At 39.6% G+C, this 16,273-nt stretch overlaps 1 protein-coding gene across 1 annotated transcript in view; it reads right to left on the bottom strand.

Moving 5' to 3' along the window:
- SMC3 (structural maintenance of chromosomes 3) overlaps positions 1-15,168 on the bottom strand; it is a 38,202-nt gene extending 23,034 nt beyond the window's left edge. Inside the window, exons 1-7 of the mRNA XM_045878796.3 lie at positions 15,012-15,168; positions 13,785-13,860; positions 7,897-7,935; positions 5,184-5,251; positions 3,688-3,759; positions 3,238-3,317; positions 2,683-2,761 (exon numbers count right to left, since the gene is read on the bottom strand). Coding sequence (XP_045734752.1) covers positions 2,683-2,761; positions 3,238-3,317; positions 3,688-3,759; positions 5,184-5,251; positions 7,897-7,935; positions 13,785-13,860; positions 15,012-15,026 — 429 coding nt within the window. The 5' untranslated portion in view covers positions 15,027-15,168. The remainder of the gene's footprint in view (positions 1-2,682; positions 2,762-3,237; positions 3,318-3,687; positions 3,760-5,183; positions 5,252-7,896; positions 7,936-13,784; positions 13,861-15,011) is intronic.
- Positions 15,169-16,273: the final 1,105 nt, after the last annotated feature.

Here is a 16,273-nt window from a genome sequence, read left to right as displayed (position 1 = left end):
TTTAAAAAGCTATAATGATACTATTAAAAATGTAACAGGGGCACCTGGGTGGCTCAGTTGCTTGAGCGTCCAACCCTTGGTTTTAGCTCAGGTCATGATCTCAGGGTTGTGAGATCAAGCCCTGAGTCCATCTCTGTGCTCAGTGCAGAGTCCGCTTGAGATTTTCTCCCTCTGTCCCTGCCCCCACTTGTGTGCACTCTCTCTAAAATAGAATCTAAATAAATAAATAAATATATATATATATATATATAACAAAAATAATATGCATTATTATTACTTTTTAAGTAAACTCTACACCCAATATGGGACTTAAACTTACAACCCCAAGAGTCACATGCTCTACTGACTGAGCCATCCAGGTACCCCAAAAATGGTATGCTTTAAATAGAGACAGATAAAAATAACTAACAGGGGTAGTGACCATTAAATAAAATAAGCAAAAGCATCTTTAAAATCTTAAAAATATATGGCAGGGCACCCAGGTGGCTCAGTCAGTTCAGTGTCCGACTCTTGGTTTTGGCTCAGGTCGTGCTCTCAAAAGCAGGTGATGGAGCCCCACATCAGGATCCACGCTGGGCAGAGTCTGCTTGAGATTGTCTCTCTCCCTCTGCCCCTTTCCCTGCTCGCATACTCTCTAAAATAAATAAATAAAATCTTGAAAAAATATATATGGCCAAAAAAACCACAGAAAGTGGTACAAACTAGTGTCATGCAACTTTAAACAACAAGCATGAGTTTACCATATTCATAAAAATAAAACTAATCATTAAAGGCAAAAAATGCTCTCACTGCATTAAAAAAGTGAAGTGAGTTACTCTCACTTTCACATAAAAAGAGAACCAGCTCTGAACTAAGACAGTATAGTCTATCAAAAGCATATAAATCAAAGAATCCCTCTTCAGATCTTTTTTTTTTTTTTTTTAAAGATTCATTCGAGAGAGAGAGAGAGAATGAGAGAGTGTGCACGCACACTCAAGTGCGGGGAGGGGCCAAGGAAGAGGTAGAGAGAGAATCCCCAAGCAGACTTCCCAGCGAACATGGAGTCTGACGCAAGGCCTGATCTCAGGATCTGGAGATCATGACCCAAGCTGAAATTAAGAGTCGACTACTCAACCGACTAAGCCACCCAGATGGACCCCCTCCATCAGATCCTTATCCCTGATTACCCCAAATATGGTCATTCAACATATTCACTTAAAAAATATTTAACAAATGCCTACAACATTATGCCACTCTGCTGGGCACTGGGAAAGGAGCAATGAACAAACAGAAAAGGTCTTTCCCTCCTGGAACTTACATTCTAAGTGGAAGACAACAGGAAATAAATATATACCAGTACAGTCTAACTGTTAGGAAAAACAGAGAATAGAGAAAACATGTAGGGCTGGAGTAAAGGCAATGCTCTTTTAGTTGAGGTAACTTCCTGAATGGCTTATATGAAATGACATATAAGTAGAAACTGAAATGAAGTATAAGGGCCTATGTTGTATGTGCGTAGGGAAGACTCAGATAAATAGTCTTTCATAATCAGCCTCCTTTTAAAGAAATTCCTTGCTTATAAAGCTGGTCTTTTCAAAAACTTGTTCTGCATTTCCCAAATGCAAAACACCATACTCTTCCTAATCACTTCTCCTGGATGCTACCTTTCCAACACATATCTAAAAATCCTCCAATATGAAATAAGTGGACATTTAAAAAGAACTTTCCCCTAGTCCAAAAAAAAACACTACAATAAACTATGAGAAGACTGCAGGCTATGTTCTAAAAAAAGAAATTATCTTAGATATAGTTTAAAGTATATGAAGAAACAGTAAAAGTATGTAACTACTAAAAACTATAGAAAATATAATCTCTACAAGAAAAAATAATATGTGGCATTATGGTAGATTTCTGACAATGTAAGCTTTCTAACTATTTTAGCTGTGTGATATATTAAGTAACAAAGCATTAATTTTAGGAAGTAAATTTTTTTTTTTTTAAAGATTTTATTTATTTATTTGACAGAGAGAGACACAGTGAGAGAGGGAACACAAGCAGGGGGAGTGAGAGAGGGAGAAGCAGGCTTCCCGTGGAGCAGGGAGCCCGATGCAGGACTTGATCCCAGGACCCCGGGATCACGACCTGAGCCGAAGGCAGACACTTAATGACTGAGCCACCCAGGCGCCCCTAGGAAGTAATTTTTTTCAAATGTTATTTTTATAGAATTTCTATAGTATTTTTTTTTTTTTAAGTTAGGCTTCATGCCCAGCGTGGAGCCCAACGCAGGGCTTGAACTCACAACCCTGAGATCAAGACCTGAGCTGACATCAAGAGTTGGACGCTTAGCCAGCTGAGCCACCCAGGCACCCCTCTATACTATTCTTAAATACGATCGTTGTGACTTTCACAAACCAAAAACGTCTTCCAGTACAGGACATCTTATTAAGTGATACAGGCCACCAAGAAGACAAAATCCACCAACTGCAGAAATGATTCTATCCCACTACACAATAGATCTACTTTGTACTTTATGGACACATAAAAGGTAATACTATCAATACAAAATAAATCAATGAAAACAAAAGACAGTAAGATCCATTTTTGCTTCAACTTAACCACTAAAAACAATAAACCAAGTTCATCATTCAAGGGAATATACTCAGAAAACAAATTCTATAAAAAAAGGACATACAATTTTTTTACCTTTCCTTGTTTTACAATATAATAAGGATTGCTTCGAGAAAAACCAGCACTTTCAAGGAGATTCATCACATCATTTTTCCTGTTAATAAACATTGAAAAAATTTTTTCAGATAAATAACCCAATAAGCAAAAAAATGAAGGCTGACTCCTGGGTTAAGCATGAGGGACTATAGTCATTAAACCATCTATTATATCAGCCTCAGAGAATCCTGATTTTTTTTTTCCCCAAAAAAGATATTAGCTATTTGACAGAGAGCGAGCGAGAAGAGAGAGCACACACACACAAGTAGGCAGAGCAAGAGGGAGAAGCAGGCACCCCACTGAGCACAGAGCCCAATGCGTGGCTCGATCCCAGCCTCTTGGGATCATGACCTGAGCCAAAGGCAGATGCCCAACCAACAGAGCCACCCAGGTGCCCCGAGAATCCTTTTTCTTATGTTAATGCTCTAAATACTGGTTTGTTGAACACAAGGTATATATAAAACCCATATAATGAGCTAAGTAAAGTACTTTCACTCTTTTGTAAAGAAATTAAAATGTAAAGAAAATGCTTACGTGACCATTTTCTTGTCTAGGAAATACTGATCCTTTTTGGCACCAATAACTCTTCTAAGTGAAACTTCTTCTTTATCAATCTAAGAGAAAATGTAAAAGCCTAAAATTAATTTCACAGTAAAAGTGGGAAACTTTTTAGTTAATAAGGTCATTCTATAGTCCCTAACCATAACAATTATTTTGAAACTTCAATTCTCACTAAAGATATGCTATGAATATCAATTCTTAAGACAGACACTTTTTCACAACAGCTTACACACCCCCATCTGTTTACTAGAATGTTCATTATAATTTTAAGACAAAATTAGTATGTAAACTGTATAGCTATTTTAGCAAAAACTAAATTATAAGACCTTAAGTACAGTTGTAAATGTTTCAAAGCTTGGAAGAAAATCAGCTGCATCAATAAAATTCTCAACATTATTACTGGGGAAAAAATCCATTACTCACTGGCAACCGGTTGTCTGAATTATCAAAAATAATCTCCACAAAAGCAGAAATGACACGAGGACCAGTACCCTCCTAAAACATGCAAAAATTAAACATCATTTAACCGGTATTTTCACATTCTTTATCTTTTTTTTTTTTTCCTTTAAATACCTTTAAAATTTAGTACATGGTAACAAACCTAATTTAATGGAGAAAAATTTCTATCAGACTAGTATATATCCTTCTTGTCAAACGAGCAAAGACACTGGCTTAGGATAACAATACTTCTCAACCAAATGGCTTTAGATTCTAACTAAAAACATGAGAACTATTCAAGAGATATCAAAGTCAGATGTATTTAGGTCTTATTCTGAAGATCACTTTATTAGAACCTAAGACTCCAGGCACACCTAATTCTACCTATTTGCTAATACCTGTAATACTTGAGGCTTTTCTCTTATAGACTCATTTAATGCTGGAAAGGAACCCTAACAAATTATATAATTACTGGAACTCAGCTTTTTTAAACAATTTGCAATATGCTACATAATCTTAAATCTGCTATGACAAGACACACATTTAACATGTGTCACATATAGACCAACTTATGACCCAGCTACTGCTATACCAAGTCCGGAAAATTTCCAGAGTTTAGAAACTGTTACTACATAGTGATTCAACACAATAAAGAATGATACTTAAAGAGACTATTCTTTCAATGCCAATCTTAGAAACCTAAAAAAAAAGTTCATCTACAGGTAACCAGTTCTGATTACTGGGCTAAAAATTCAAGTTTAAGAGAGCAAAATAAAAGATAATGGTTAAAAAAACAAAAATAACCAAAACACCTCCCTAGTAACTGTGAGATACTCTATTGAGATATACTAAGGAATTTCACTTTCTGGTCTTAAAACTAATTATAAGCCACATTCAAACCAAAAAGAAATCTTATCATTTTACTACAGCCTTTTATAATTTTTTATCCTTAAATTTCTTTAGTTCATTATTCATAATTATTCCATGAAAAATTCTAACAATTTTATTTACTATAAATACACTTACCTTTCATATTGGAAAATGCTGTTACCATTTGACTTACAAATACGGCCAGAAATAAAACAAGTATGTTGTTTAGTTTACAATTGTTGCTTCCCTATACTCCCAATTAACTTCTGGTTCTAAGTCTCAAAATTCCTAATTCCCAACCTCAAACTCTTTTTTTCTCCTCAGCAAACCTGCTTCTGAGCATTACCAGACCATACTCTTAATAAAGAATTTATTTGGAAGACATACCCATCTATAGAAAAATCCTACAATTTTCTTACCATTATATAAAAATTAGGCCTTTGTCATGCATAATATAGGAGGCTAAACTCCACAGCAGAATACACTTAAGAGAGACTGTATCATGTTTACAAAAGATCTGAAGCCTGAACAAATGATTTTATTTACCAGAATCAACAGGGTAGTTTAAAAAATACAAAGTATCAGTAACCTCTCAAAGCAATTTCACTCACATGCAACAAAGCCAATCGCTGTTCCGGACGAAGATGACTGAACTCATCACTAAGAACAAACTGAATTGCTAAAAATACAAAAATGTAACTATTAGTACAGTCCAAAAAAATATCTATGCCTTATTTATAACTCCCCATACTTTCTACCAGGTAATGAACAAGGCAGAAAAAGTAGATTATTTATTCCATATATGCAGAAGATCTGCATGTATTTCAGACTAATTAGCTTGGAAATGATAAGAAAAATACGAAGAAGTTTCCACTGAAACATTTAAGGGAAGAAAAAGAGAACACTGAGGTAACAAAAAGAGACATGCAAACTAAAGTCTACCTCTTGATCAAAGTATACACTGAGTGGTTAACACTTTGTACCCACTGGATATAAATAATATATATCAAAATATTTATTAACAAAATAGAATATATTCCTAGAATATCCTTAACTGGATACTTTTTGTCAAAAGAAATTGAACTAAGTGGGAAATACAGGGACATTATTTCAGATTCCCACCTTCTACTGCAATGCTTGCACTGCCCTTACCTGCTGTAAGAAACTATTCCTGCTTCCATATAGGGTACCTAACTAGACCACCCTGTCCTAGAAATGAAACTCTACTCAGCTGTCCTGTTTCCAGTCCACCCCCAAGAGACCTTTGACATTCTAAGAGTCGAGTGTGCATGTATGAATGTGTACACTAAGGGTGGAGTGGTTTATCTTTTATAATCACCTTGGGAGGATAGATTCAAATTGCCTTCATCCCCTGGAGATCATGAAGTACTTCTACTCCAATCCCATTCTCTTATCACCAAATTACAACCACTGAAGGCCTATTGATTTGTGAGCACAGAAGGGATTTGTGAGCACAGAAGGGATACTTACTAAGTCCCCCGCTATTCTCAAGCACTACTCAACTAAGAGGTTCAATATTTTTCAACTTGCTTCTTGTATAGTCCAAAACTGTTAAAATGTTTTTTCTCTCCGAAGGATTTAACAGAGGCATTATTATACTTAATTGCGTTTTTTAAAGATTTGTTTATTTGAGAGAGAGAGAATGAGAGTGTGGTGGGGAAAGGCAGAGAAAGAGAGAGGGAGAGAGGATCTCAAGCGGATTCTGCACTAAGTGCAGAGCCCAATGGGGGGCTTGATCCCACAACCCCAAGATTATGACCTGAGCTGAAACCAAGAGTTGGATGCTTAACTGACTGAGCCACCAGGTGCCCCACTTAATTTTCAAAGCTATTTAACTATTTTCTTTTTTTTTTTAATATTTTATTTATTTATTTGAGAGAGAGAATGAGATAGAGAGATCATGAGGGTCAGAGGGAGAAGCAGACTCCCTGCTGAGCAGGAAGCCCGATGCGGGACTCGATCCCAGGACCCAAAGATCATGACCTGAGCCAAGGGCAGACGCTTAACTGACTGAGCCATCCAGGCGCCCCTATTTAACTATTTTCAAATTGACAACAGTCTTTGTTGAATCTGTGATTTTTTACACCCATCTTTCAAAAAAAAAGATTTAGAAAGCATTTTTCTAGAAGATGAAACAGAGGGGTGCCTGACTGGCTCAGTCAGTAGAGCATGTGACTCTTGATCTTGGGGTCATGAGTTCAAGACCTAGAATGGGTACAAAGCTTACTTTAAAAACAAATAAATAGGGCGCCTGGGTGGCTCAGTTGGTTAAGCAGCTGCCTTCGGCTCAGGTCATGATCCTGGAGTCCCTGGATCGAGTCCCGCATCGGGCTCCCTGCTTGGCGAGGAGCCTGCTTCTCTCTCTAACCCTCCCCCCTCTCATGTACTCTCTCTCTCATTCTCGCTCTCTCAAATAAATAATCTTTATAAATAAATAAATGAATGAATGAATGAATGAATGAAAGAAACAAGCAGATAAGCCATTCTCCAAAACAGTATTAGCTATTCTACTGCATTTATATTTTTATATATATATACATACATATATATATGCATTTGCAAAATTTAGATACTGCACTCAAGTTTAAAAAGCACTTCCATTTGTGTTATCTCATGATTCTCACAGCCCATCAAAGTAGGCAGGTCAAAGACCTCTTTTTATTTTTTTTATTTTTTAAAGATTTTATTTATTTATTTGGGAGAGAGAGAGAGAGAAACAGCATGAGAGGGGACAGGGTCAGAGGGAGAAGCAGGCTCCCCGCTGAGTCGGGAGCCCGATGTGGGACTTGATCCCAGAACTCCAGGATCATGACCTGAGCCGAAGGCAGTCACTTAACCAACTGAGCCACCCAGGCGCCCTCAAAGACCTCTTTTTAAAGTGCAAAGAGTACCTTAAGAGATTTTTGCCTAGTTTTTCACCTAATTAATCACTAGGTATAGAGAACTCAGATCATTATATCATTATACTTGAAATCCTCTACACTAAACTACAACCCTGTGTGAAGAAGTATTTTGAGTTTCATGCAGACCCAACCTCAGAAAACCAATTTTTCTAAGTAGGCTCCACACCAAGCATGGAGCACAATGAGGGGCTTGAACTCACAACCCTGAGATTAAGACTTGGGCTGAGATCAAGAGTCAGATGCTTAACCAACTGAGCCACCCAGGCACCCCTCAGAAGGAGCCTCTCAGAAAACCAATTTTTATTTTTTATTTGTATTTTTTAGAAAACCAATTTTTAAAATAAATTACCTGAAGATACCCAGGTCTTAACATATTTAGAATTTAAAAAACAATACTTACCATAAAAAAAGTTACTTTTTCCAGATCCATTTCTTCCCACTATAAAATTTCAAAAAGTACATGTTACTTTGCATAGAAACCAATAAAATTAAAACTTTACTGAAAATATTAAAAAATTTATATTCTACTAACTTAACATCTTAATATTTGAAGTTAAATACAAAAGAGTAAACAAAAGAAATCAATAAACAAAACAGCTTCAATCACCAAATGAGTACAATTTTTGTATAGACATCAGATGGTTTTTTCTCTTATATTTATTTCATTGATTATTTTGCTCTTTTCTATTTTTTTTTTAAGATTTTATTTATTTATTTGACAGAGACAGAGATAGCGAGAGCAGGAACACAAGCAGCAGGAGTGGGAGAGGGAGAAGCAGGCTTCCCCCTGAAAGGAGGGAGCCCGATGTGGGACTCGATGCCAGGACCCTGGGATCATGACCTGAGCTGAAGGCAGACGCTTAACGACTGAGCCATCCAGGCGCCCTTTTGCTCTTTTCTAATAGTTTAAAATTAATAGGAATAACCAAACGTTACCAGGTTTTCATAATTTACAATCATTACTATGGACATATAATTCTTTTTAAATTATATATAATGGAAAAAAAAATAAAAAAATAAATTATATATAATGGAAATCCTTTTAATAATTTAAAGATTCACGTTACTTAAATTTTTAATGCTTAAATAATCATTTTAAATTCTCAAACTATTTGCTTATTAAAGTACTTATGATCAGCCCTACATATCATGTATAATCTCAGAATCACAAAAGTATAGGTTAAGTATAAGGTATTTTTTTTTAACTCCCTGAATTCAGAAATAAACAATTCTATACATAAAAAGATATCAAATGTTTCAGATTTAATGAATTCATTTGAATTTTGTTCTTCAGCAAAATTCCCAATCTCTCTCATCTTGACCAAGATACCTGAACAAATTAGTCCTTACAGTTATCATCTTTAGTGCAAAGTAAAGCCTAAAAAAACAAATCATTTCTGTTGTGCCAGAAAGTAATAAATCGCTTTTTAAAAAAGGCATATGACTGGGCGCCTGGGTGGCTCAGTCGTTAAGCGTCTGCCTTCAGCTCAGGTCATGATCCCAGGGTCCTGGCAATCGAGTCCCACATCGGGCTCCCTCCTTTCGGGGGGAAGCCTGCTTCTCCCTCTCCCACTCCTGCTGCTTGTGTTCCTGCTCTCGCTCTCTCTCTCTGTCAAATGGATAAGTAAAATCTTAAATAAATAAAAAAAATTCTTAAAAAAAATAAATAAAAAAGGTATATGACACAGAGGCCAGCTTGAAAAAGATTTCCACTGGCTTAATCTAGGACAATCTGAGCACCAAAATAATTGGATGAATTATAAATTTGTGCTGGAAGGGGGAAATAATCCATGACTCCAAACTGATAATAAAATGACAAATAGCTAAGGAAGGAGAACTCTTGCTCACAGAATACCACACAGTAAATGTGAAAGGAATGCTGGAAATGGAAAATCATCATTTTGTAACCATCAGAATAAAGGCAAGAATTATCAATGGATGCTAAATCTAGGGGGAAATTCTGAAAAGGAGCACAATATTTGCATGGTCCAAAAGTATTTCCCATCCTCATACTATTTATTATTTGCAAGAGAACAAACACTATACAGTAGAAAAACCAGATAACTACCTAGACTAGGTGATCAAAAGTAACATCATTTAAAAAGAAGTAGAAAGAATGATTCTTTACCTCCAGATGTAATATCCTCAGAAGACCATATAATTTATGTAGTATTTTTTAAAAACAATGTTATAAAAGACAAAGAAAGGCTGTGGAACTGATCCAGATCAAAGGAGACTAAAGAGACATGACAACTAGTGGCAGTACCTAATGCTAAATTAAATTAGATCCTGTAGTAAAGGAGGAAAAAATACTATAAAGAACGTTTTTGGGTCAATCAGTATAACTGGAAAATGAAGAGTTTATTTTATTAATGTCAAATTTACTGAAGTTGATAACTGTACTGTGTTTTATGTAAGAAAACATCCCTATTCTTAGAAAGTATACATTGAATTCAAAGGTAAAGGACCATGACCTACATAACTTACTCTATGGAAAAAAAAAGTGTGAGAGTGAGTGCAAATGATAAAGCAAGTGAAGAAAATGTTAACAGGTAGATTAGCGCCCCAAGACTTAAACAGAAAAAAAAAAGATTACCAACAGATTACACAAGCCCATTTTTATTTAAAAAGGCTTATTTATAGGGGCGCCTGGGTGGCTCAGTCGTTAAGCGTCTGCCTTCGGCTCAGGTCATGATCCCAGGGTCCTGGGATCGAGCCCCACATCGGGCTCCTGCTCAGCGGGAAGCCTGCTTCTCCCTCTCCCTCTGCCCCTGCTTGTGTTCCCTTTCTAGCTGTCTCTCTCTCTGTCAAATAAATAAATAAATTCTTTAAAAAAAAAAAAAAGGCTTATTTATATAGACGTACACGAGGTAGATCCAGTTTATATGTGCCCCAGATTCACCTGCCCCAACCCAAGTCTTGGTTGCCTGTCAATGGAGAGGCTCAGTATCCATCACCGTAGGTTGTTTCAGCCTACCCTAAGTATGCACTGAGGTCAGATCTGTGAAAAACCAAAGGAGGCTATAGTTCCCTGACTACTTAAGGGAGGGTTAGTCCCCAGAGTAACACCATCCAAGAGCATGGGGGAAATTAATGCCCTGTGTGGTAAACTTTGACCAATCAGAGACAGAGACTATTCCTTTCCCATCTGATCTTTCCCACACATGGTGGGTTCCCAAAGTCCCTCTGCAAGTTATCTAATTTGACCACAAACTAGCTGCGCCTTCTTTATAAAGCTATGACCAGCTTTCCCACTCACTCTTGCCCTCAGACTGCACCTTCCCATTAAAGCTTATTAGTAGCTGAGTGCGCCTTGCACTGTTTTCTAGGAAACCAGGTTTAACACAGGGATAGATTGTTACTATTAAGAATGGCTAGGGCGCCTGGGTGGCTCAGTTGGTTAAGCGACTGCCTTCGGCTCAGGTCATGATCCTGGAGTCCCGGGATCGAGTCCCGCATTGGGCTCCCTGCTCGGCGGGGAGTCTGCTTCTCCCTCTGACCCTCCCCCCTCTCATGTGCTCTCTCTCATTCTCTCTCTCTCAAATAAATAAATAAAATCTTAAAAAAAAAAAAAAAGAATGGCTATTTCTGGGCAGGATTACAGTTTATAGTTTTTTTTCCTTTTAGCGTTTAAACTCTTCCATAATGTTCTATAATTAACATATTTCTTTTGTTAAAAAGCTACAGAAAAGGTAACCTTAAAAAGGTATATGCTTGGGGGCGCCTGGGTAGCTCAGATAGTTAAGCGTCTGCCTTCAGCTCAGGTGATGATCCCAGGATCCTGGGATCGAATCCCGCATCAGGCTCCCTGCTCAGCGGGGAGCCTGCTTCTCCCTCTCCCACTACCACTGCTTGTGTTTCTGCTCTCCCTATCTCTCTCTGTCAAATAAATAAATAAAATCTTAAAAAAAAAAAGGTATATGCTTGGTACATTCAAGCATCATTTAACTATTAAAACAAGAGTTTCCAACATCAAACATCACCACAAGAGATACCTGCTTCCCAATCTTTTTTTTTTCAAGGTCAGAATCATTAAATAACCAAAGTAGTATGCTTTTACAGGATATTTTTAATGTCCATCTCAGTCTATACTACTTTGGATCTTTCTTATATTATTAAGGTACCTGTTTTTAAAACATGTTTAAGCAGTAAAATCGTATTAGGTTTGTTAAAACAAAGAAAAGAAAGAACACTTAGACAATTTCCTTTGTAACTGTAACTATTAACAACACTAATGTTGCAAACAAAGTAGTAAACAGCTATCTGATAATAGCTAAAACAAAAATATTTGATAGATCCTACAGACAAAATCTAATCATCATAGGTAATAACGGTCATCATTATAGCTCATTTATAAAATTATACCATTGATATAATTAAGATATCCACCTACTTTTAACCTGTAAGAAATAATATAAATCTAGTAATTATTCATTTTTTTCCATTTCTAAAGATTTTCTGATTGATGACAATCAGAAGGCACTTGTAATCAAAATGTAAGTAAAATACTGGATCAAGCTATCCTTATGGCACACAAATTATTAACTATTCAATAGGTACAGCAGGGAGGAAAATGTTTTCATAATTTATTTCCAACTACAAGCTACAAGTGATGTACTGAGGGTAGGTTTTTTTCTTGCCCTCAATTTTTTTTTTAACTGAAGTATATTGACATTCTTGCCCTCAATTTTTAAAATTTATTTATTTATTTATTTTTAAGATTTTATTTATTTATTTGACAGAGAGAAAGAACACAAGTAGGCAGAGTGGCAGGCAGAGAGAGAGGGAGAAGCAGGCTCCCCGCCGAGCAGGGAGCCCGATGCGGGGCTCGATCCCAGGACCCTGGGATCATGACCTGAGCCGAAGGCAGATGCTTAACTGACTGAGCCACCCAGGCGCCCCTAAATAATGTTTGCCCTTTACTAATCTCGGTGAGTGCGACACACTGAATTGTGTCATTCCCCTCCCCCCCATTCATATGTTGGAAGTCCTAATCCCAAATGTGATGGTATTTGGAGATGGGGGCCTTTGGGAGATAAATCAGGATCAGGTCAGGTTGTGAGGGTGGGGCCTTCATGATGGAATTAGTGTTCTAGTAAGGAAGAGGGAGAGAGAACCAAAGAGGTCATGTGAGCATGATGATGAAGATGGTGACTTCCAGAATGTGACTATGCTGGCACCCTCATCATGGACTTGAATTTCCAAAACAGAAAATAAATTACTGTTGTTTAAGCCACCCAGTCTATACTTAATGGTAGTCCTAGCAGTCTAATATACCAATAAACCACATAAGGGGGATAACGTATAGAAGTCTGTTTATAAGAGTTTCATCTAGCCTTTAAAAATTCAGCAGGATGTCAAAAAACACTTTTGCTGGCTGTATCAGCAAAAAATGGACACTCTCATCCGAAGAGTCTTTAGACTAAATACTGTATTTCATTTCTTTTTTTTTTTTTTTAAAGATTTTATTTATTTGACAGAGAGACACAGCAAGAGCAGGAACACAAGCAGGGGGAGTGGGAGAGGGAGAAGCAGGCTTCCCGCCGAGCAGGGAGCCTGACGCGGGGCTTGATCCCAGGACCCTGGGATCAGGACCTGAGCTGAAGGCAGATACCTAACGACTGAGCCACCCAGGTGCCCCTAAATACTGTACTTCAGAACAGTAATCATTGTAACTCTTTATCCTCACACATATACTTTCTCATTTAATTTTCCCAACAGCCCTATAAGATGGGTATCATTAGGTCCACTTTACAAATGAGAAAACTAAAGCCCCTCCCGGAGTCAAGTTTGAAAGAGTATGTATCAGAACTGGGATCTGAAACTCATTCTGTTATGCTCCAAAGTTTATGCTCTTCCCAACAAGCTGTATGGTGTAACTTTAAACAGTATGACAGAAAAAAAAATCTGGGAACAATCTAATTTGTGAATAAATAATGGTCATCTTTGACATAAGGCAACAGTGGGCATTTTAATTAGGAAATGACATCTCAAGAACAGAATAGCTCAAATGTTAAATTTAGTGTCATTCGCTATAATCATAGACACACTTTCACACATACAAGGCTACCTAAATAAAAATGAGTAACTAATGATCGTCTTATGCAAATATTTTAAATGTATAAAATAAGCAATTCATCAGTGTAGATAAAAGACATGCTATTTCATATAGAAAAAATATGTATAAATTCATGTAATATTCAAACCCAATTCCTCTTTCCTTAAGCCTAGACAGAATTTAAATGGTCTATACATATCAATCTGATTTTGTAAACCACCAACACTTACCGATAACATTATGTTTTGAGCTGAAGGGATCTACAATTGTTTGATCTCTGTAACTCCGGAAACCCTGGATAATAACCTAATAAATAAAAAAGATACTTTTCAGAGAATACATACTAAAAGAAGTAACTCCTAAACTAACGTTTTTCCTTGCTCTTCTCTTTCCGGTTTCTCATGTAATGCAAGATGGAGAACTTTCTATTCCTTGTAAGAGAAAGTCATTCTGAAAAGTGGTGATTAAAAATCTTCTTAGAAAAGTCCGTTTAAGTGAATCATGGAACACTTCACCTAGAACTAATGATGTAATGTATGGGGATTAACATAAGAATAAAAAAAAAAGTCCGTTTATTATTAACCACTGGCTTTTTTTTTAAGGAATTGTAATTAGTAACCTGTTAAGGAACTCTCAGAATCAAGTACATTGTGTGTAAGATTCGCTGGGATGCTAAACATTACATTGCTTTGATAAAAACGTGTCAAGCAGGCAGGCTGGCCTCCGCTTCCCTTGCTCCAGGAGCGGTGGGCGCTTCTTTCGGACACACCCGCCCGCCCAAATAAGCAGCCGTTCCGAGAAGAAGGTGCTTCAAGTCCAACACACCCAACGGGGAAACTTCTCTCCAAGAGCGTGAACGGGCTCATCTTTGCGGTGGACTCTTGCGCGGGAAGACCCCTTTGACAGGAGTAAACAAGCGAACGAGGCGGCGCTACATATTCTGCCAGGAGGAGGGTCCCTTTCACGTCTCCCGCAATTCGGGGACAAAGACCCCGGGCTAAGCTGACACCCCAAGCTGAGCCCCCCAGAGGCGCCTCCGGGCCGGGAGACCACCGCTCCATACACCCCACGCAAAAGGCCCGCGCGGGGCCATCCGCGCAGGGCAACACAGCTTCCCGCCCCGCCGCCGCCGCCCCCGGCGCGGCCCCCAGCCAGCTCGGGGCCCTCAGCCCGCACCCGGCCCACCCGGGAAGGCCCGCGCCCTCCAAAGCTCTCGGAGAGACTGCTCCGTCAGACGCACGCCCTGCGAGGAGGCCCGCGCTGCAGGCAGGCGCCCCAATTCTCCGCTGCCCCCCGCGCTCGCGGGGCGGGGCCTCTCCCCTCCCCCGCCGCCCGCGTCCAGCTCTGGGTCCACCCTGCCGGGAGGCGGGAGGCCCCGGGTCGCGTCGCGACACCCTAGCCTCCAGGAGTGTTCCTCAGAGGCCCGTGAGGGGGTGGGCGGCACGCACAGGCCTCACCTGTTTTATGTACATGGTTCCGCGCCCCTCGCCGGGGAGGACTCCCCCCGAGAAGCGACAGCGCGGCCGCGGGGTCCAGTGAGGCGCCTACAGGACCCCTCCCCCAAAGCGTCGCTCGCTCCCGTCCAGCCAAACAAAATGGCGGCGCCCGTGGAGGCGGAGTCCGCGCCTTAGACGGAACCATCCTCGCGGCCCCTACAGAGCGTAGGGGGAGTCAGGGTCAGGTCTGTTCTTTCCTTTTGACCAGAGGAGCCTTCTACGGCGTCCCTAAGTGGGTTTCATTTGATTGCTTTATTTGTAGCTGAACTTTTCCTGAGAATTCGCTGGAAGCTTCTTTCGGAAAAGCCTTGATCGTGAGGTTGGCTCGTATTCCCTCCGAGAGCGGAGCGAATGGTTGCGTCCACAAGGGGGGAAAGGTTCGGCGCCAAAGCCAAGTGTGAGAGTCCGAGGGCCAGTAGCGGAGCTTGCCGGTGAGCACGTGATCCCTGGCTGTTTAAAAATGCTCACCGCGCGCCGCGGGCGCCTGTGCGCGAGCTTGCGGAGCGCTGTGGACGTGCGGTGTTCGGCGTGCGGAATCCTTGTTGCTTTCTGTGTTCTCCCTCGCTCTGGGAACTTGTGTCAACTTAGAATGGCCCCCACTGGCTCGGGACCGCACACTCACAGCACAGCCCGGAAGGGGCTTGACGCTCGAGAATTTGTTTTAATAACGTGATAATTAATACCCTGGGAGCTCTTACTACTTTTCCGTTTGTTGTAAATCTAGTCAGACATGGACAATTGCAACAAAAAGAAATTAGGTAAGAATAAAAGCTCTTCTATTTTTTTAACAGCCTGAAAGATAATAGGTGCTAGCAGCACCCTAGATGTATCTAATCTCATCGGTCTTTTTTTTTTTTTTTAAAGATTTTATGTATTTATTTGAGAGAGAGAGAATGAGAGCGAGCACATGAGAGGGGGGAGGGTCAGAGGGAGAAGCAGACCCCCCGCCGAGCAGGGAGCCCGATGCGGGACTCGATCCCGGGACTCCAGGATCATGACCTGAGCCGAAGGCAGTCGCTCAACCAACTGAGCCACCCAGGTGCCCTTTTATTTATTTTTTATTTTTTTAAAGATTTTATTTATTTATTTGAGAGAGAATGAGATAGAGAGAGAGAGCATGAGAGGGGGGAGGGTCAGAGGGAGAAGCAGGCCCCCCGCCGAGCAGGGAGCCCGACGCGGGACTCGATCCAGGGACTCCAGGATCATGACCTGAGCCGAAGGCA

Source organism: Mirounga angustirostris, unplaced genomic scaffold, assembly GCF_029215605.1.
Source record: "Mirounga angustirostris isolate CCGP_5_RB_7025 unplaced genomic scaffold, mMirAng1.0.hap1 SCAF_6, whole genome shotgun sequence".
NCBI lineage: Eukaryota > Metazoa > Chordata > Mammalia > Carnivora > Phocidae > Mirounga > Mirounga angustirostris.
The sequence above is the reverse complement of the archived record's forward strand: the minus strand, read 5'-3'. Positions and strand labels throughout refer to the sequence as shown.